General features: G+C 45.6%; 1 protein-coding gene across 1 annotated transcript in view; it reads left to right on the top strand.

The window, feature by feature from the left end:
- LOC138667746 (protein Wnt-8b-like) overlaps positions 1 to 21,645 on the top strand; it is a 139,622-nt gene that overhangs the window by 48,576 nt on the left and 69,401 nt on the right. The window contains exon 2 of the mRNA XM_069755844.1: positions 1,719 to 1,752. Within this exon, the coding sequence (XP_069611945.1) occupies positions 1,719 to 1,752 (34 nt within the window). The remainder of the gene's footprint in view (positions 1 to 1,718; positions 1,753 to 21,645) is intronic.

Genomic DNA, 21,645 nt, shown 5'->3' with positions numbered 1-21,645 from the left:
TTGATAGCCCGAAGTTGTGGCATTTAGATAGGAAAAATGTGATGAAAGGTCCTCATTAATATAGTATACATTAAGGATCAATTCATGCAGGATCAAGTTCAAATCGAATTTCTTGAAATTTTTGGTTTCATGAATGTTTGAACATTTTGAGATTCAATTTGTTATTCTCAAAAACAAATTTGCCCGGGACCATTTACCACACCACTGAAGCATCAGAAAGCAGGCAAACATCAATTCGCATTACTCCGCATGTCTTCCCATGATGCCCTGATGCTATGACATCTCACGGATTATCATACTTGTACAGTGGTGGTCAGTACCTGGGCCATCACAGATCAGCGATTCCTAGTGTAGCACAGTTTGTATGGCAGTTGTTTTCCAAATCCAGAGTCAGTCTGTAATAATATCTCTCCTGTAGAGTGCAAGCTTTATCAATGGCATCCTCTCTCTCCTTCACTCCTGTAGAGAATAAGCTCTTATGATCAGCAGGGTCCTCTCTGTCACCTGTAAAGTATAAGCTCTTATGATGAGTGGGATCCTCTTTCTCCTGTAGAGTGTAAGCTCTTATGGTCAGTGGAGTCCTCTCTCTCCCTCTCATCTGTAATATACAATCTCTTATGTTCAGCAAGGTTCTCTCTCACTCCTCTCCCCATGTATTGTACGAGCAATTTCAAGCTTTACAGTATTGAAAGTCACATGATTTCATTCAACGCAAATCGAATTTTGGGGAAAAGTCATCCTAGTCTACCAATTTGAATTTTAAAAGATTTGTTCATCTCTATGGCAAGTCATTGGAAATTCAAATTAGTAGACTTCGATTAATTTTCCCCAAAAATTCGATTTGCATTGAATAAGGTTCCTCTTAGAGGTTTTCCAGCTTAAAAAAAAAGTGTAATAATTGTATAACGAAATGCATTATAAATTTCTAAAGTACTTTGTTTCAATGTCTCACATTTTTTAAGAATATTTTTGCAACATTCTGTTTAAATCCAGGCGCTGTGATAAGTATTAGGCTTGTAAGGCTTTTCTCAACTCGCTGCACTTGTATCACGTCTTGACATGAGAGTCCTCTGGGCAGGGGCATGTGCCACAGTTGCTGATGAAATGGGTGCCAACAAGTCACTGTACCTTATACCAGAGTATTTAAATATAAGCCAGGGGCTGCAAATTAAATCTTTGTTTGAGGTGGAAAAAGGCAATTGCATTTATACTCTGTGAGCCAAATAGATTGGACTATGGCGAGCTTTCCCCAGTGGACGATGTAGACAGTCAGAATTAGAGGGGTTGTTTTACAATTACAAATTTTCATCTATCCACAGGATAAGTGTTAGATTAATGATCACTGGGAGTTCTGCCACTGTATTTATTGCCAATTGGGTTGACAGTCCGTCTAATAGACAATGCTTGGAGCAACAGGCCACTTGAGTCACCACTTCTCCATTCAAATAATCTCATTATCAACGAAGGCCCAAAAGGTGGTTAAATGATGCTTTAATGGCAGTATATCCCATCTAATTTTTTGAACATTTGAAGGGAAATTAAGCACTCCGTCTAAAGTTACAGTAACACTAACTGCATTAAGATAAAATAAATTATGAAATTCACAAATTGGGGACATTATCTACTCAAAACAAGTGAATTAAAGATTCCTAGCACGGTCAGAATGATGAAGCTTTGGTTTGTTTCTTTCAATTAATGGTTTCCTCTGACTCTTACAGGTCAGTGAACAATTTTCTGATGACCGGCCCCAAGGTAAGAGACATTCCTTTGATCTATATGTAGACTCTGTAAAATGATTTCTTGCCTGTGCAAGATCTCATTTGCAATCAGCAGAAATATTATGGCTTTGTCTTAACTACTTATGCACATGTCTGAATATGAATCTACTGTAATGGCTGACAGGCTAAAAAATATACATTTTTAAGTAAATGATTAACCAGCAATTCTGCTCGTTATGCATTCATATTACTTTTCGTAGTCTTATAGTATGGAAACATCTCTTAGATGGGTAGGGTTTGGACATTCCTTCCAGTCTCATTTTCATTTTGCTACACAATGTGAATTTGTTTAACTCAGATTTAAAATGACGGCATATCACTAAAATTTGGCATAATTTTCATATATATGGGAGTACACCAAGTGATTCTGAGAATAAAGGGGTTGCAGCAATGATTTTGTGTTGTTGTTTCTTCAAAGTTTTACATAGTTACTGCCAGGGGTGAACCTAGCCTCTCTGCTGCCTGAGGCGAACGGAAAAATGGCGCCCCCCCCACAATCCCTGCCTCACTGCCTGTGCACACACATCCCTCCACCGGACCCGGTAATCGCCGCTCGCAGTAGCATACCAGCAGAGGTGTATCTAGGATTTCTGGCACCAGGGACAAGAATTAATTTTGGTGCCCCCCTCCACCAAGGACATACAGTGGGGCAAAAAAGTATTTAGTCAGTCAGCAATAGTGCAAGTTCCACCACTTAAAAAGATGAGAGGCGTCTGTAATTTACATCATAGGTAGACCTCAACTATGGGAGACAAACTGAGAAAAAAAAATCCAGAAAATCACATTGTCTGTTTTTTTAACATTTTATTTGCATATTATGGTGGAAAATAAGTATTTGGTCAGAAAGAAACAATCAAGATTTCTGGCTCTCACAGACCTGTAACTTCTTCTTTAAGAGTCTCCTCTTTCCTCCACTCATTACCTGTAGTAATGGCACCTGTTTAAACTTGTTATCAGTATAAAAAGACACCTGTGCACACCCTCAAACAGTCTGACTCCAAACTCCACTATGGTGAAGGCCAAAGAGCTGTCAAAGGACACCAGAAACAAAATTGTAGCCCTGCACCAGGCTGGGAAGACTGAATCTGCAATAGCCAACCAGCTTGGAGTGAAGAAATCAACAGTGGGAGCAATAATTAGAAAATGGAAGACATAGAAGACCACTGATAATCTCCCTCGATCTGGGGCTCCACGCAAAATCCCAACCCGTGGGGTCAGAATGATCACAAAAACGGTGAGCAAAAATCCCAGAATTACGCGGGGGGACCTAGTGAATGAACTGCAGAGAGCTGGGACCAATGTAACAAGGCCTACCATAAGTAACACACTACGCCACCATGGACTCAGATCCTGCAGTGCCAGACGTGTCCCACTGCTTAAGCCAGTACATGTCCGGGCCCGTCTGAAGTTTGCTAGAGAGCATTTGGATGATCCAGAGGAGTTTTGGGAGAATGTCCTATGGTCTGATGAAACCAAACTGGAACTGTTTGGTAGAAACACAACTTGTCGTGTTTGGAGGAAAAAGAATACTGAGTTGCATCCATCAAACACCATACCTACTGTAATGCATGGTGGTGGAAACATCATGCTTTGGGGCTGTTTCTCTGCAAAAGGGGCCAGGACGACTGATCCGGGTACATGAAAGAATGAATGGGGCCATGTATCGTGAGATTTTGAGTGCAAACCTCCTTCCATCAGCAAGGGCATTGAAGATGAAACGTGGCTGGGTCTTTCAACATGACAATGATCCATAGCACACCGCCAGGGCAACGAAGGAGTGGCTTCGTAAGAAGCATTTCAAGGTCCTGGAGTGGCCTAGCCAGTCTCCAGATCTCAACCCTATAGAAAACCTTTGGAGGGAGTTGAAAGTCCGTGTTGCCAAGCGAAAAGCCAAAAATATCACTGCTCTAGAGGAGATCTGCATGGAGGAATGAGCCAACATACCAACAACAGTGTGTGGCAACCTTGTGAAGACTTACAGAAAACGTTTGACCTCTGTCATTGCCAACAAAGGATATATTACAAAGTATTGAGATGAAATTTTGTTTCTGACCAAATACTTATTTTCCACCATAATATGCAAATAAAATGTTAAAAAAACAGACAATGTGATTTTCTGGATTTTTTTTTCTCAGTTTGTCTCCCATAGTTGAGGTCTACCTATGATGTAAATTACAGACGCCTCTCATCTTTTTAAGTGGTGGAACTTGCACTATTGCTGACTGACTAAATACTTTTTTGCCCCACTGTATGCGATTTGCACACTTAGTCATGTGCCCACAAGCTCCTCTCCCTAATGCTCTCAATGTTCAGTGAAAAACTGAGAGAAGCAGAAGAGAAGCTCGTTGTCACAGGACCATAAGTATGAAAGTCGCATATGAGTGAAGTGTCCATGTGACGACTACCGGAATCTGCAGAGCTGAATCCTGAGATCGCAGCTTCTGAATTCTCACAGCGCATGCACTACACACTACTAGGATTCTCCCTGGCCGGTGGACGGTCATGTCAGCACAAGCATGTGATTTGTATACTTCTGACCACATTCCGCCTAGACGTGTCCGGCCTCGCTCAGTTCATTTTCAATGACGGAGGCTACACATGTCTAGTCAGCATGTGACCGCATGTATGTAAATCACCAGTACGAGAGAATCCTGACAGCGTGCAGTTCGCACTGTGAGAAGTCAGAAGTCTGCAGTCACAAAGAATGACTGCAGACTCATAACAAACCTGGACAACCCCTTTAAAGCTCCTAACATAAAAAAAAAACATGAGAATTAGTTAGTATCACAAATAACATTTACATCCAGGTACCTTATAGATGGCGTTGACTCTGGAGCCGTTCTTCTTTTCTTCATCTTGTCCAGACCCCATGATGAGTTTTCTCAGCCACAGCCGTCTCTGCAGACTTCCATCTTTTCCGCTCTTTTGCAGAAAGTCTCCACAAGACGCCCTTAAAGATACAAGTGTCATTATAATGCTCCGGAATAAAAAATTGCCCCTCACTATATTGTCTGCACAAAATATGACCCCCACACTGTCCCTCTTATGGTACATGCTCTTCCCACTAACCTCTCCTTTCTATACCGGCCCCCTCTTCACACTGTCCTCTCCCCCATTCTTCTCCCTTGCGTTCATGGCTCCCCATCCTTCTCCCCTGTGATCATGGCTCCCCTATCCTTATCCCCTGCATTCACAGCTCCCCCATCCTTCTCCCCTGTGTGCTTGGGTCCCCCATCCTTCTCACCTACGTTCACTGCTCCCCCATCCTTCTCCCCTGCGTTCATGGCTCCCCCATCCTTCTCCCCTGTGTTACGGCTGCCCCATCCTTTTCCCGTGTTCACAGCTCCCCCATCCTTCTCCCCTGCGTTCACGGCTCCCCCATCCTTCTCCCCTGCGTTCACGGCTCCCCCATCCATCTCCCCTGCGTTCACGGCTCACCTATCCTTCTCCCCTGCGTTCACAGCTCCCCCATCCTTCTCCCCTGCATGGATGGCTCCCCCATCCTTCTCCCCTGCGTTCACGGCTCCCCCATCCTTCTCGCCTGCGTTCACGGCTCCCGCATCCTTCTCCCCTGCATTCACGGCTCCCCCATCCTTCTCCCCTGCGTTCATTGCTCCCCCATCCTTCTCCCCTGCGTGCATGGGTCCCCCATCCTTCTCCCCTGCATTCATGGCTCCCCCATCCTTCTCCCCTGCGTTCACGGCTCCCCTATCCTTCTCCCCTGCGTTCACAGCTCCCCCATCCTTCTCCCCTGCGTGCATGGGTCCCCCATCCTTCTCCCCTGCGTTCACGGCTCCCCCATCCTTCTCCCCTGCATTCACGGCTCCCCCATCCTTCTCCCCTGCTTTCACGGCTCCCTCATCCTTCTCCCCTGCGTTCATGGCTCCCCCATCCTATTTCCCTGTGTTCACGGCTCCCCCATCCTTCTCCCCTGCGTTCACGGCTCCCCCATCCTTCTCCCCTGAGTTCACGGCTCCCCCATCCTTCTCCCCTGCGTTCACGGCTCCCCCATCCTTCTCCCCTGCGTTCACGGCTCCCCCATCCTTCTCCCCTGCGTTCATGGCTCCCCCATCCTTCTCCCCTGCGTTCACGGCTCCCCCATCCTTCTCCCCTGCGTTCACGGCTCCCCCATCTTTCTCCCCTGAGTTCACGGCTCCCCCATCCTTCTCCCCTGCGTTCATGGCTCCCCCATCCTTCTCCCCTGAGTTCACGGCTCCCCCATCCTTCTCCCCTGCGTTCACGGCTCCCCTATCCTTCTCCCCTGCGTGCATGCCTCCCATATCCTCCCACCCTGCGTGTATGGCTCCCCATCCTTTTTCCCTGTCATACTCACCTCTCACCGCGCGGCACAGAACAGAACTTCCTGGCATCTCTTCTGCAGCGTCTTCCTTCCTGTCTTCAGCGGTCACATGATAGCGCTAATTAAGGTCATGAATATGGGCATATTCATGACCTTAAATGAGCGGTACCATGTGACCGCTGAAGACAGGACGCGCTTGCAGCCTCCGCTGGAGGAAGGTGAGTATTACGTATTCAGGGAGGGGGGGCGGGAAGGAGGGAGGGAGGAGGGGGGGCGGTAAGGAGGGAGGGAGGAGGGGGGGCGGGCACTTGACCCCGGAGTTTTATAAAAAAAGAAAACCTAGCAGCGCAAATCCAGTTACTACGGAATCTGCCGCCCGCTCTCTTCTGCCGCCTGAGCCAAAGGGCTCAAATCGCCTAATGGAAGCAGCGTCCCTGGTTACTGCCTTTCAGGGATCAGCAGTAAAGACCTAGTCAGGTTCCCTCATTCTCAGGATGAATCCCAGCAATAGGACCTCAGAAAATAATAGGTTGTTCCAGAGATATGCTTTTATTTTTGTGTTAGCAAAACACTTTTAACCCCTTCACCTGCCAGGCATTTTCTATTTTGTTTTCTTCTTTCCCTTCTTCCCAGAGCCATACGTTTTTTTATTTTTCCATCAATATAGCCATATCAGAGCTTGTGTTTTTGCAGTATGAATTGTACTTTTGAATGACATCATTCATTTTATCATGTAATACTGGAAAGCAGGAAAAAAATTCCAAGTGCAGCGAAGAAAATAATTATTTGATCCCTTGGTGACTTTGTAAGTTTGCCCACTGACAAAGACATGAACAATCTATAATTTTAACGATAGGTTAATTTTAACATTGAGAGACAGAATCTCAAAAATAAAATCCAGAAAATCACATTGAATAAATTATATAAATTTATTTTCATTTTGCAGTGAGAAATAAGTATTTGATCCCCCACCAACCATTAAGATTTCTGGATCCTAGAGACCAGTTAGATGCTCCTAATCAACTCGTTACCTGCATTAAAGACAGCTGTCTTACATATTTACATTTATAAAAGACTCCTGTCCACAGACTCAATCAGTCAATCACAAAATACTGTCAATCAACATCGATCTGGGGCACCATGCAAAATCTCACCTCATGGGGTATCCTTGATCATGAGGAAGGTGAGAGATCAGCCTAAAACTACACAGGGGGAACTTGTTAATGATCTCAAGACAGCTGGGACCACAGTCACCAAGAAAAACATTGGTAACACCTTACGCCGTAAAGGTTTAAAATCCTGCAGTGCCCACGAGGTCCCCCTGCTCAAGAAGGCACATGTGTAGGCCCATCTGAAGATTACCGATGAACACCTGGATGATTTTGTGAATGATTGGGAGTGATGAGACAAAAATTGAGCTCTTTGGCATTAACTCAACTCGCCGTATTTGGAGGAAGAGAAATGCTGCCTATGACCCAAAGAACACCGTCACCACTGTCAAGCATGAAGGTGGAAACATTATGCTTTGGGGGTGTTTCTCTGCTAAGGTTAAAGGACTACTTCACCGCATCAATGGGAGAATGGATGGAGTCATGTACTGTAAAATCCTGAGTGACAACCTCCTTCCTTCTGCCAGGACATTAAAATGGGTCGTGGCTGGACCTTCCAGCAAGACAATGACTCAAAACATACAGCCAAGGCAACAAAGGAGTGGTTCAAAAAGAAGCACATTAAGGTCATGGAGTGATCTAGCCAGTCTACAGACCTTAATCCCATAGAACACTTATGGAAGGAGTTGAAGCTCCGAATTGCCTAGCGACAGCCTCAAAATCTGTGTGCAAACCTCATCATCAGCTACAAAAAATGTATGATTGCTGTGCTTGCCAACAAGAGTTTTTGCCACCAAGTATTAAGTCTTGGGATCAAATACTTATTTCTCCCTGCAAAATGCAAATAGATTTACACAATTTATACAATGTGATTTTCTGGATTTTATTTTTGATATTCTATCTCTCAATGTTAAAAATTAACTTACCCTTAAAATTATAGACTGCTCATGTCTTTGTCAGTGGACAAGCTTACAAAATCAGCAAGGGATCAAATGATTTTTTCCTTCACTGTATGTTGAAACTGCAAAAAAAGGCCAAATTCACAATTTCTTTTTGATTTTTGTTTTTTATTTACCATGTTCTCTATATGGTAAAACTTACCTGCCAATATGATTCTCTAGATCATCACAAGTTTGCAAATATAAAACTTGTATAGGTTTTTCTGTTTAAGTGATGAAAAAAAATTGGAAACTTGCTTTTGCCGTAAATTTTAACCCTTTTACACCCAAGGGTGATTTGCATGTTATTGACCAGGCCAAGTTTTACAATTCTGACCACTGTCCCTTTATGAGGTTATAGCTCTGGAATGCTTCCATGGATCCCGGTGATTCTGACACTTTTTTTTCATGACATATTGTACTCCATGATAGTTGTTAAATTTCTTTGATATGACATGCATTTATTTGTGAAAAAAATGGAAATTTGGTGAAAATATTGAAAATTTCGCAATTTTCAAACTTTGAATTTTCATGCCCTTAAATCACACAGATATGCCACACAAAATACTTAATAAGTAACATTTCCCACATGTCTACTTTACATCAGCACAATTTTGGAACCCAATTTTTTTTTGTTAGGGAGTTATAAGTAGAGATGAGCCGTGTTCGAGTCGAACTGTTCGCCAATTTCAAATTCAAGCTGTTTTGGGCGGTGTTCGAGTCGTTCGTTGAACCCGAACAATTTGCTGAAAATTCTTCTGTTAGAGTTTCTGTTCGATAACTGTTCGTTCACCAAAAGCCTAGCTTGATTTGCACATTAAAACTGTTTATCATTGTTAATAGACTGTTGTAGTGTATAGTGGGCGGGTGCGGGGGATAGATCTGTGCTGAAATAACGCCGATCTCCATTTTTTTTTCTTTCCCGCATTTACAGTGGGGCGGTGCAGTCTCTCAGGCTATCAGAAGTGCGCACACACACAGCAATGTGCATGTGATGCACACAAGCAAGGGCATGTGTCATTGGCTGTGTATGTCACATGTCCTCCTTGCCCTATAAGAACCAGCCATTTGCCCCGTTGCCACCATTTCCTCACTGCTGCAGCTTAGTGTTAGACGGCACCACTGCTGCTGTGGGCGCTATACAGACTAAGAGTGTTTTTTTGGAGTGGATTGTCAGAGAGATAGGTTTAGGGAGTTGGGAGGAGTCGGGACTAGTTGTAATATCAGCCCTTTTCAGGGTAGGTTACAGCAGTTCATAGCACTGTTTGCCAGGCAGGTCTGTGCCAGTGCTGTGCAAGTGTTTGTCACAGCATTTGGTGTAATCTAGCTCAGTCAATCCTTTTGGGTTAGTAGCATTGTCTGATAGTCATCTGAGTAGCCCGCCTGTGAAGCTAGCTACACCGCCTGTGTATCTCAATTTTTACTGCATCTAACCCAGTTAATAGTTTTGGGCCTAGGAGCAGTGTCTGCATGTCAGCAGAGTAGCCCGCCTGTGAAACTAACTACACCGCCTGTGTATCTCAATTTTCACTGCATCTAATCCAGTTATTAATTTTGGGCCTAGGAGCAGTGTATGCACGTCAGCAGAGTAGCCCGCCTATGAAACTATCTACACCACCTGTGTATCTCTATTTTCACTGCATCTAATCCAGTTAATAGTTTAGGGCCTAGGAGCAGTGTCTGCATGTCAGCAGAGTAGCCCACCTGTGAAACTAACTACACCGCCTGTGTATCTCAATTTTCAATGCATCTAATCCAGTTATTAGTTTTGGGCCTAGGAGCAGTGTCTGCACGTCAGCAGAGTAGCTCGCCTGTGACACTATCTACACCACCTGTGTATCTCTACTTTCACTGCATCTAATGCAGTTAATAGTTTAGGGCCTAGAAGCAGTGTCTGCACGTCAGCAGAGTAGCCCGCCTGTGAAACTAACTACACCGCCTGTGTATCTCTATTTTTACTGCATCTAGTCCAGTTAATAGTTTTGGGCCTAGGAGCAGTGTCTGCACGTCAGCAGAGTAGCCCGCCTGTGAAACAAACTATACCGCCTGTGAATCTCAATTTTCACTACATCTAATCCAGTTAATAGTTTAGGGCCTAGGAGCAGTGTCTGCACGTCAGACGAGTAGCCCGCCTGTGATTCTGTGAATCCAGACGAGGAAATGATCTGCACTGATGCCCAGAATCTTTGTGAGTCGGAACCAGGCCCAGATGAAGAAGGTTCTGAGCATAATGTAGACAGAGGTGAACCTAGCCTCTCTGCTGCCTGAGGCGAACGGAAAAATGGTACCCCCCCCACACACACAGTCCCTGCCTCACTGCCTGTGCACACACATCCCTCCACCGGACCCGGTAATCGCTGCTCGCAGTAGCATACCAGCAGAGGTGTATCTAGGGTTTCTGGCACCAGGGACAAGAATTCATTTTGGTGCCCCCCCTCCACCAAGGACATATGCGATTTGCACATTTAGTGATGTGCCCACAAGCTCCTCTCCCTAATGCTCTCAATGTTCAGTGAAAAACTGAGAGAAGCAGAAGAGAAGCTCGTTGTCACAGGACCATAAGTATGAAAGTTGCATATGAGTAAACTGTCCATGTGACGACTACCGGAACCTGCAGAGCTGAATCCTGAGATCACAGCTTCTGAATTCTCATAACGCATGCACTGCACACTACTAGGATTCTCCGTTGCCGGTGGACGGTCATGTCAACACAAGCATGTGATTTGTATACTTCTGACCACATTCCGCCTAGACGTGCCCGGCCTCGCTCAGTTCATTTTCAATGACGGAGGCTACACATGTCTAGTCAGCACGTGATTGCATGTATATAAATCACCAGCACGAGAGAATCCTGACAGCGTGCAGTTCGCACTGTGAGAAGTCAGAAGTCTGCAGTCACAAAGAATGACTGCAGACTCATTACAAACCTGGACAACCCCTTTAAAGCTCCTAACATAAATAAAAACATGAGAATTAGTTAGTATCACAAATAACATTTACATCCAGGTATCTTATAGATGGCGTTGACTCTGGAGCCGTTCTTCTTTTCTTCATCTTGTCCAGACCCCATGATGAGTTTTCTCAGCCACTGCCGTCTCTGCAGACTTCCATCTTTTCCGCTCTTTTGCAGAAAGTCTCCACAAGACGCCCTTAAAGATACAAGTGTCATTATAATGGTCCGGAATAAAAAATTGCCCCTCCCTATATTGTCTGCACAAAATATGACCCCCACACTGTCCCTCTTATGGTACATGCTCTTCACACTGACCTCTCCTTTCTATACCGGCCTCCTCTTCACACTGTCCTCTCACACTGTGTCCCCCCTATAGAGCCTAGTATTTACAGTTAGGGCCAGAAATATTTGGACAGTGACACAATTTTCGCGAGTTGGGCTCTGCATGCCACCACATTGGATTTGAAATGAAACCTTTACAACAGAATTCAAGTGCAGATTGTAACGTTTAATTTGAAGGGTTGAACAAAAATATCTGATAGAAAATGTAGGAATTGTACACATTTCTTTACAAACACTCCACATTTTAGGAGGTCAAAAGTAATTGGACAAATAAACATAACCCAAACAAAATATTTTTATTTTCAATATTTTGTTGCAAATCCTTTGGAGGCAATCAGTGCCTTAAGTCTGGAACCCATGGACATAACCAAACGCTGGGTTTCCTCCTTCTTAATGCTTTGCCAGGCCTTTACAGCCGCAGCCTTCAGGTCTTGCTTGTTTGTGGGTCTTTCCGTCTTAAGTCTGGATTTGAGCAAGTGAAATGCATGATCAATTGGGTTTAGATCTGGAGATTGACTTGGCCATTGCAAAATGTTCCACTTTTTGGCACTCATGAACTCCTGGGTAGCTTTGGCTGTATGCTTGGGGTCATTGTCCATCAGGTACTATGAAGCGCCGTCCAATCAACTTTGCAGCATTTGGCTGAATCTGGGCTGAAAGTATATCCCGGTACACTTCAGAATTCATCCGGCTACTCTTGTCTGCTCTTATGTCATCAATAAACACAAGTGACCCAGTGACATTGAAAGCCATGCATGCCCATGCCATCACGTTGCCTCCACCATGTTTTACAGAGGATGTGGTGTGCCTTGGATCATGTGCCGTTCCCTTTCTTCTCCAAACTTTTTTCTTCCCATCATTCTGGTACAGGTTGATCTTTGTCTCATCTGTCCATAGAATACTTTTCCAGAACTGAGCTGGCTTCTTGAGGTGTTTTTCTGCAAATTTAACTCTGGCCTGTCTATTTTTGGTATTGATGAATGGTTTGCATCTAGATGTGAACCCTTTGTATTTACTGTCATGGAGTCTTCTCTTTACTGTTGACTTAGAGACAGATACACCTACTTCACTGAGAGTGTTCTGGACTTCAGTTGATGTTGTGAACGGGTTCTTCTTCACCAAATTAAGTATGCGGCGATCATCCACCACTGTTGTCATCCATGGACGCCCAGGCCTTTTTGAGTTCCCAAGCTCACCAGTCAATTCCTTTTTTCTCAGAATGTACCCAACTGTTGATTTTGCTACTCCAAGCATGTCTGCTATCTCTCTGATGGATTTTTTCTTTTTTTTCAGCCTCAGGATGTTCTGCTTCACCTCAATTGAGAGTTCCTTTGACCGCATTTTGTCTGCTCACAGCAACAGCTTCCAAATGCAAAACCACACACCTGGAATCCACCCCTGACCTTTTAACTACTTCATTGATTACAGGTTAACGAGGGAGACGCCTTCAGAGTTAATTGCAGCCCTTAGAGTCCATTGTCCAATTACTTTTGGTCCCTTGAAAAAGAGGACGCTATGCATTACAGAGCTATGATTCCTAAACCCTTTCTCCGATTTGGATGTGGAAACTATCATATTGCAGCTGGGAGTGTGCACTTTCAGCCCATATTATATATATAATTGTATTTCTGAACATGTTTTTGTAAACAGCTAAAATAACAAAACTTGTGTCACTGTCCAAATATTTCTGGCCCTAACTGTATACTCCATATTTATACTCCATCCTCCCACCCTGTGTGCATGGCTCCCCCATCCTTCTCCCCTGCGTGCATGGCTCCTCTATCCTCCCACCCTGCGTGCATGGCTCCCCCATCCTTCTCCCCTGCGTGCATGGCTCCCCCATCCTTCTCCCCTGCGTTCATGGCTCCCCCATTCTTCTCCCCTGCGTTCATGGCTCCCCCATCCTTCTCCCCTGCGTTCATGGCTCCCCCATCCTTCTCCCCTGCGTTCATGGCTCCCCCATCCTTCTCCCCTGCGTGCATGGCTCCCCCATCCTTCTCCCCTGCGTGCATGGCTCCCCCATCCTTCTCCCCTGCGTTCATGGCTCCCCCATCCTTCTCCCCTGCGTTCACGGCTCCCCCAACCTTCTCCCCTGCGTTCACGGCTCCCCTATCCTTCTCCCCTGCATTCACAGCTCCCCCATCCTTCTCCCCTGCGTGCATGGCTCCCCCATCCTTCTCCCCTGCGTTCACGGCTCCCCCATCCTTCTCCCCTGCGTTCACGGCTCCCCCATCCTTCTCCCCTGCATTCACGGCTCCCCCATCCTTCTCCCCTGCATTCACGGCTCCCCCATCCTTCTCCCCTGCGTTCATGGCTCCCCCATCCTTCTCCCCTGCGTTGATGGCTCCCCCATCCTTCTCCCCTGCATTCACGGCTCCCCCATCCTTCTCCCCTGCGTTCACGGCTCCCCCATCCTTCTCCCCTGAGTTCACGGCTCCCCCATCCTTCTCCCCTGCGTTCACGGCTCCCCCATCCTTCTCCCCTGCGTTCACGGCTCCCTTATCCTTCTCCCCTGCGTGCATGCCTCCCCTATCCTCCCACCCTGTGTGCATGGCTCCCCATCCTTTTTTCCTGTCATACTCACCTCTCACCGCGCGGCACAGAACAGAACTTCCTGGCATCTCTTCTGCAGTGTCTTCCTTCCTGTCTTCAGCGGTCACATGATAGTGCTAATTAAGGTCATGAATATGCACATATTCATGACCTTAAATGAGCGGTACCATTGACCGCTGAAGACAGGTCGCGCTGCCGGCACTGAGATGCAGTTGCAGCCACCGCTGGAGGAAGGTGAGTATTACGTCTTCAGGGAGGGGGGGCGGTAAGGAGGGAGGGAGGAGGGGGAGTGGGAATGAGGGAGGGAGGAGGGGGGGCGGTAAGGAGGGAGGGAGGAGGGGGTGCGGGCACTTGACCCCGGAGTTTTATAAAAAAAAAAAAACCTAGCAGCGCAAATCCAGTTACTACGGAATCTGCCGCCCCCTCTCTTCTGCTGCCTGAGCCAAAGGGCTCAAATCGCCTAATGGAAGCAGCGTCCCTGAATGTAGACCCTCGTTCCCAATCTGTAACGCCTGTTGGTGGAGACAATGAGAAAGATGATGATGAGACTGAGATACCTGATTGGAGCGAAAACTTGACTTTTCGGTCGGGGCAGGAAGAGGTTGGCTCTGAGGATGACAGGTGTGAGAACACACAGGATGATGATGACGAGGTTGTAGACCCCACTTACTGTCAACCCCCAGTCTGCCAAGTCCATGAGGTCAGCAGAGGAGGTGGAGGAGGATGCTAGAGATGAGTCTGACGACGAGGTAATGGGGCGCCTTCCTGGACAGAGACGGAGTACTGGAAGCACGTCAACAACTTCATCCTCAACCCCAACTGTGCCTCAGACCAGAAGTCGTGGTGACTCTTCAGGTCACATGGTCTCTAAGCCTTGCATAGCCTGGACATTTTTTGACATCGCAAAGGATGACCCAACTTATGTTGTCTGTAAGATTTGTCAACAAAATCTCAGTTGAGGCCAAAAAATCACTAGCGTGAGTACTTCATGCATGAACCGTCACATGGATATGAGGCATAAGTTGCAGTGGGAAGCTCACTGTGCTACAATGCGGCCTAGTGGGCCGGGTCAACCACCGTCTGCCTCATCAAGTGCATCCGCGTCCTCTTCATCCTCTGTGACTGTGGGTACAGCAGTCGTACATGGTTTTGGATGCAGACCTTCCACCTCTTTACCTGCAACAGCTAGTGTGATTGGCAGGTCGTCAGGACATTTGCAAGTGGAAACACCTGCTGGTGCACTGTTGAGCGCTCTCCGACATCAACACATTTTGATCAAGGCAACATAACATCTCCGCCGGCACCTTCCTCACAGACCAGCAGTTTGTCGGGGACACCCTACTCAACTCTGTCTTAGCACAGCAGCTAGCCCTCAGTCCCTCAGATGTGGACAAGTAAAAGACCATTTCCTCCTAGCCATGACAAAGCTAAGAGGTTGAATTTCTCCATCTGCAAGCTGTTGGCTACAGAAATGCTGCCTTTCCACCTGGTGGACACAGAGGATTTTTGAGACCTTATGTCCGTCGCAGTGCCCCAGTACCAGATGCCCAGTCGCCACTACTTCTCAAAGAAAGCTGTTTCTGCGCTACACCAGCATGTCGCACACAACATCATCGCTTCCTTGAGAAACTCTGTGTGTGACAGGGTGCATTTCACCACAGACACTTGGACGAGTAGACATGGACTGGGGCGTTACATGTCGGTGACTGGGCACTGGGTAACTACGGCGACATCAGGAGAAGGGGCTGCTTTCCAAGTCTTGCCATCCCGAGTCGCTCGTCGATCCTCTGTATCTAGAAGTTCCTCCACTGCTTCTGCCCCCTCAACCTCCTCTCGATCCTCCACCTGTACCCAAAGCCTGTTTGGTACTGCCACCTGCGTTGTAACTGTGCAGAAGGAATACTGCACACCTCCTCACTATGCTGTCACCAGGGCTCAACGGCATCAGGCAGTGTTTACATTGAAATGTCTGAGAAATGAGTCACACAGCTGAGGAGTTGTGGTCAGCTCTGGAGACTGAGTTCCATTAATGGTTGTTTCCACTCAACCTGCCGCCAGGGAAGGCTGTGTGCTGCAAACCTGGGTGCGGCCCTTCGCCGGGGCAATGTCACACACGTACCTTGTATGGCTCACGTTTTGAACCTGGTTGATCAGCAATTTTTATCCCACTATCCCGGACTAGATGGGCTTCTGCAGAGGGCACGGTCGCCGTGTGCTCACTTCCGCCGTTCGCATCACGCATCTCGACGACTTGCATCTCTACAGAAGTCGTTGGGCCTGCAAGTTCACCGGCTGAAATGCGATGTGCCCACACAGTGGAATTCAACTCTGCACATGTTGCAGCGACTGTGGCAGCACCGACGAGCCCTGGTGCAATACGTTATGACGTATAGCCTGGGCCAACGAGATCAAGAGGTGGGGCAAATCACGCTGCAGGAGTGGTCTCAGATCAGGGATCTATGCACCCCTCTGCACAGTTTTGAAATAGCTACGAAGATGTTTAGTGCTGACGATGCCATTATCAGCATGACCATTCCGGTGATTTACATGCTGGAGCGGTACACCTTACAGTGTTCGGAGTCAGGTGGTGGAACAAGAGGAGGAGGAGGAGGAACAGGAGGAGTCGTATGCGGAAGGGATCATATCTCCAAGGTCAAGAAGGTTGGCAGCACCAAGGCAGCTGGCATTGGAGGCTGGGGGAGAGGGATTACCGAGGGCGTATGGTAGCAGCCAAATTGTTGAGGAAGGTGCAGGAGGTGAGGAAGAAGTGGAGGACGAACTGGCGCTGGGTATGGAAGATTCATCCGATGAGGGAGACCTTGATCAAATTTCTTTTGTGCGAGGTTGGGGGGAGAGGGCTGATGAAGGAAGCATGATTCTCACTTCACCACCACCAAGACAACAAGGACTTGGTCCTCCTGGATGTGCAAGACACATGAGTGCCTTCTTGCTGCACTACCTGCAACATGACACTCGGATTGTCAGAATCTGAAGTAATGCAGACTACTGGGTTGCCACACTCGTAGATCCCCGGTACAAAAGCAAATTTGGCGAAATAACTCCTGCCATAGAAAGGGATACACGCATGCAGGAGTATCAGCAGAAACTGTTACAGAATCTAACATCTGCTTTTCCACAAAACACCAGTGGTGCACGTAGTGAATCTCTGAGTTCTAACTTGCCAACCATGGGACTATCGAGTCATCACTCAAACCGTAACAGTAACATCGTATCTGGTGGTAACAGCAATTTTTTCCAATCGTTTCAAGATTTTTTTAGACCATCCTTTGCAAGGCCACATGAGACAAGAAGTCTGACGCACAGGCAATGCCTAGAGAGGATGGTACAAGAGTATCTCCAAGTTAACATCGATGCCATGACTGTGGAACTGGACCCTTGCTCATTTTGGGCTTCCAGTCTTGAAAAATGGCCTGAGCTCGCCACTCACGCCTTGGAGATCTTGTCATGCACCGCAGCCAGCGTTCTCTCTGAACGTGTGTTTAGCGCTGCTGGTGGTGTGCTGACAGATAAGCGCATGCGGCTGTCCAGTGACCATGTAGACAGACTTACGTTCATCAAGATGAACAAATCCTGTATCCGCAAGGACTTTTCTACCCTGCGTCATCTTGGGGATACTAAAAGCTTGATGATTTTTGAAAATCACCTCACCAACCGTTTTAAAAAACTCTGGCGAAATTGATGCCATTTAAGTGGTGTCTGTGGCCGAATTTTTGGAAAAAATGGAGACTCTTTTATTTAGTCCCCTTGCTGAGTTTTACATGACATTGCCATCGTCAATTCCAGGTGGGTGGGGTTATCTGCAGAGTTGTTTCCTCATACTGTGGCCTGGGACTACTGCGTGTTTTCACACTGTGGCGAATCTTTTGGGCCCAGGCATAAGAAGTCGTCGAGGTAATGGTTAATATGTGCCGCCTTACAAACGTCCATGACGACACATTCGAGGAAGCAACTAAACGCCTCAATAGTGAGCAGGATATGGAGCACCCCATGGGCAAACAGCGTTCTATGTAGTATGCTCCTTCACAGAAGCAGCCCAATGGGAGGCACAGGTAGTAACCGAAACGCCCCCTCAATGTCTGTTTTGGCCATTAGGGTGCCCCTTACCAACTTCTTGACCCGCCTGATTGCCTCATCAAAGGAGGTACAGTACATAGTACTGTACTTGGTTCCACGTCGATGTTTCGTTTACTGACCTGCCCCTTGGATATGACAAATGGTGGATTAGTCTGAATGTATTGGGTTCATTTTTTGGCACAACTCCAAATGGGAATACCACTACATCTTCTAAGGAAAGTGTTCTGAATGGACCCGCCGCCATTCTACCTAAAGATATTTCTTTTTTTCTTTTTTTGTCATGACGTCTGGGTGTTGGTAGAGTGAGTTTACATTTTTACTCCAGCCTTTCTTAATTTTAGAAGGGCATTACATGCCTATATCTGTGTCTCCTCCTCCTTTTTCTCCTCCACCTCTTTTCTTTAGACATGACTATATGTAGTTGTGACTTTTCCATGTGTTTGTTGTGTCTTCTGAGCAGTTTGTCAGTTTTTGGACACCTTTTAAGTTGTTTCTTATGTGTTTTCCATGTGTTTGTATGTGTTTGTGTTTGTATGTGTTTGTGTTTGCCTGCCACTGGTTTCAATGGGGTTCGACAGTGTTCGTCGAACGTTCGACGAACATTTCGTTGAACATGTCCCTGTTCGACGAACCGAACCCGAACACTAGGGAGGTGGCTCAATACTAGTTATAAGGGTTAAAAGTTGACCTGCGATTTCTCATTTTTACAACACCATTTTTTTTAGGGACCACATCACATTTGAAGTCACTTTGAGGGGTCTATATGGTATAAAATACCCAAAATTGACACCATTCTAAAAACTGCACCCCTCAAGGTGCTCAAAACCACATTCTTGAAGTTTATTAACCCTTCAGGTGCTTCACAGGAATTTTTGAAATGTTTAAAAAAAAAAGAACATTTAACTTTTTTTCACAAAAAAATTATTTCAGATCCAAATTTTTTTATTTTCCCAAGAGTAACAGGAGAAATTGGACCCCAAACGTTATTGAGCTCAGAAGAGAAGGAGCATCGTTTGCCTTTTCAATGCAAAATTGGCTGGAATTGCTATCGGACGCCATGCTGTGTTTGGAGAGCTCATAATGTGCCTAAACAGTGGAAACCCCCGCAACAAGTGACACCATTTTGGAAAATAGATCCCTTAAGGAACTTATGTAGATGTGTGGTGAGCACTTTGAACCACCAAGTGCTTCACAGAAGTTTATAATGTAGCGCCGTAAAAATAAAAAATCATATTTTTTTCACAAAAAATGATCTTTTCGCCCCAAATTGTTTATTTTCCTAAGGTAGCAATAGAAATATGGGCCCCAAAAGTTGTTATGCAATTTTTCCTGAGTATGCTGATACCCAATGTGGGGGTAAACCACTGTTTGGGTGCATGGCAGGGCTCAGAAGAGAAGGATCGCCATTTGACTTTTCAATGCAAAACACCATGTCACGTTTGGAGAGCTCGTGATGTGCCTAAACAGTGGAAACCCCCCACAAGTGACATTATTTTGGAAAATAGACCACCCAAGGAACTTATCTAGATGTGTGGTGAGCACTTTGAACCCCCAGTTGTTTCACTAAAGTTTATAATGTAGAGCTGTGAAAATAAAAAATCATTATTTTTCCACAAAAATTATGTTTTAGCCCGCATTTTTTTCTTTTCCCAAGGGTATCCAGAGAAATTGGACCCCAATAGTTGTTGTGCAATTTTTCCTGAGTAAGCTGATACCCCATATGTGGGGGAAGCACCTTTTGGGCGCATGGCAGAGCTCGGAAGGGAAGGAACGCCGTTTTGGAAAGCAGACTTTGATGGAATGGTCTGGGGGTATCACATTGCTCTTGCAGAGTCCCTGATGTACCTAAACAGTAGAAACTCCCCACAAGAGGAAATTATCTAGATGTGTTGTGAGAACTTTGAACCTCCAAATGTTTCACTAAAGGTTATAACGCAAAGCCGTGAAAATAAAAAATCATTTTTTTTCCCAAAAATTATTTTTTTAGCCCCAAATGTTGTATTTTCAAAAGGGTAACGGTAGAAATTGGACCCCAAAAGTTGTTGTGCAATTTGTCCTGAGTATGCTGATACCCCATATATGGGAGAAGACTACTGTTTTGGCACACGTCAGGGCTCAGAAGGGAAGTAGTGACATTTTGGAATGCAGACTTTGATGGAATGGTCTGCGGGCGTCATGTTGCGTTTGCAGAGCCCCTGATGTGCCTAAACAGTAGAAACCCTCTCAATTGACCCCATATTGGAAACGACCCCTCCAAGGAACTTATCTAGATGTGTTGTGAGAACTTTGAACCCCAAGTGCTTCACAAAAGTTTATAACGCAGAGCAGTGAAAATAAAAAATAATTTTTTTCCCCCCAAAAAAATTAATAATTTAAGCCCCAAATTTTTATTTTCACAAGGGTAACAGAAGAAATTGGACCACAAACATTGTTGTTCACTTTGTCCTGAATACGCGGATACACCATATATGGGAGTAAACCACTATTTGGGCGCACGGCAGAGCTCGGAAGGGAAGTAACAACATTTGACTTTTTCAACGCAGAATTGGCTGTAATTGAGATCGGACGCCATGTCACGTTTGGAGAACCCCTGATGAGCCTAAACAGTGGAAACCCCCCAATTCTAACTTCAACCCTAACCCCAACACACCCCTAGCCCTAATCCCAACCCTAACCACAACCCTAAGGGCAACATGTTCCCCTAACCCCAACACACCCCTAACCCTAATCCAAACCCTAACCGTAACCCTAACCACACTCCTAACCCTGACACACCCCTAACCCTAATCCCAATCATAAACGTAATCCCAACCCTAACCCTAATCCAAACCTTAACTTTAGCCCCAACCCTATCCCTAACTTTAGCACCGACCCTAACCCTAGCTTTAGCCCCAATTCTATCCCTAACTTTAGCCCAAACTTTAGCCCCAACCCTAAACCTAACTTTAGCCCCAACCCTATCCCTAATCCTAATGGGAAAATGGGATCAAATGCTTTTTTTATTTGATTATTTTTCCCTAACTAGTGGGGTGATAAAGGGGGTTTGATTTACTATTTATAGCAGGTTTTTATAGCAGGTTTTTATGTTTGGCAGCTGTCACATGCAAAAAGACGCTTTTTATTGCAAAAAAACAGCAATACATGAATTTCTTTTGGGTGGAGCATTTATACCGTTCCGCGTGTGGTAAAATTGATAAGGCAGTTTTAGTCTTCGGGTCAGTACGATTACAGCAATGCCTCATTTATATTTTTTTATGTTTTGGCGCTTTTATACAATAAAAACTATATTATATAAAAAATAATTGTTTTTTTGCATCGCTTTATTCTGAGAGATATAACTTTTTTGTTTTTTCGCTGATGATGCTGTATGGCTGCTCATTTTTTGCGGGAAGAGATGACATTTTCAGCAGTACCATGTTAATTTATATCTGTCTTTTTGATTGCGTGTTACTCCACATTTTGTTCGGCGTTGTGATGACAAAGCATTGTTTTTTGCCTCGTTTCTAATTCTTTTTTTTTACGGTGTTCACTGAAGGGGTTAACTAGTGGGACAGTTTTATTGTCGGGTTGTTACGGA

This window comes from Ranitomeya imitator, chromosome 2, assembly GCF_032444005.1.
Source record: "Ranitomeya imitator isolate aRanImi1 chromosome 2, aRanImi1.pri, whole genome shotgun sequence".
Taxonomy (NCBI): domain Eukaryota; kingdom Metazoa; phylum Chordata; class Amphibia; order Anura; family Dendrobatidae; genus Ranitomeya; species Ranitomeya imitator.
Note: the sequence above shows the minus strand (reverse complement) of the source record. Positions and strands in the feature narration are given on the sequence as shown.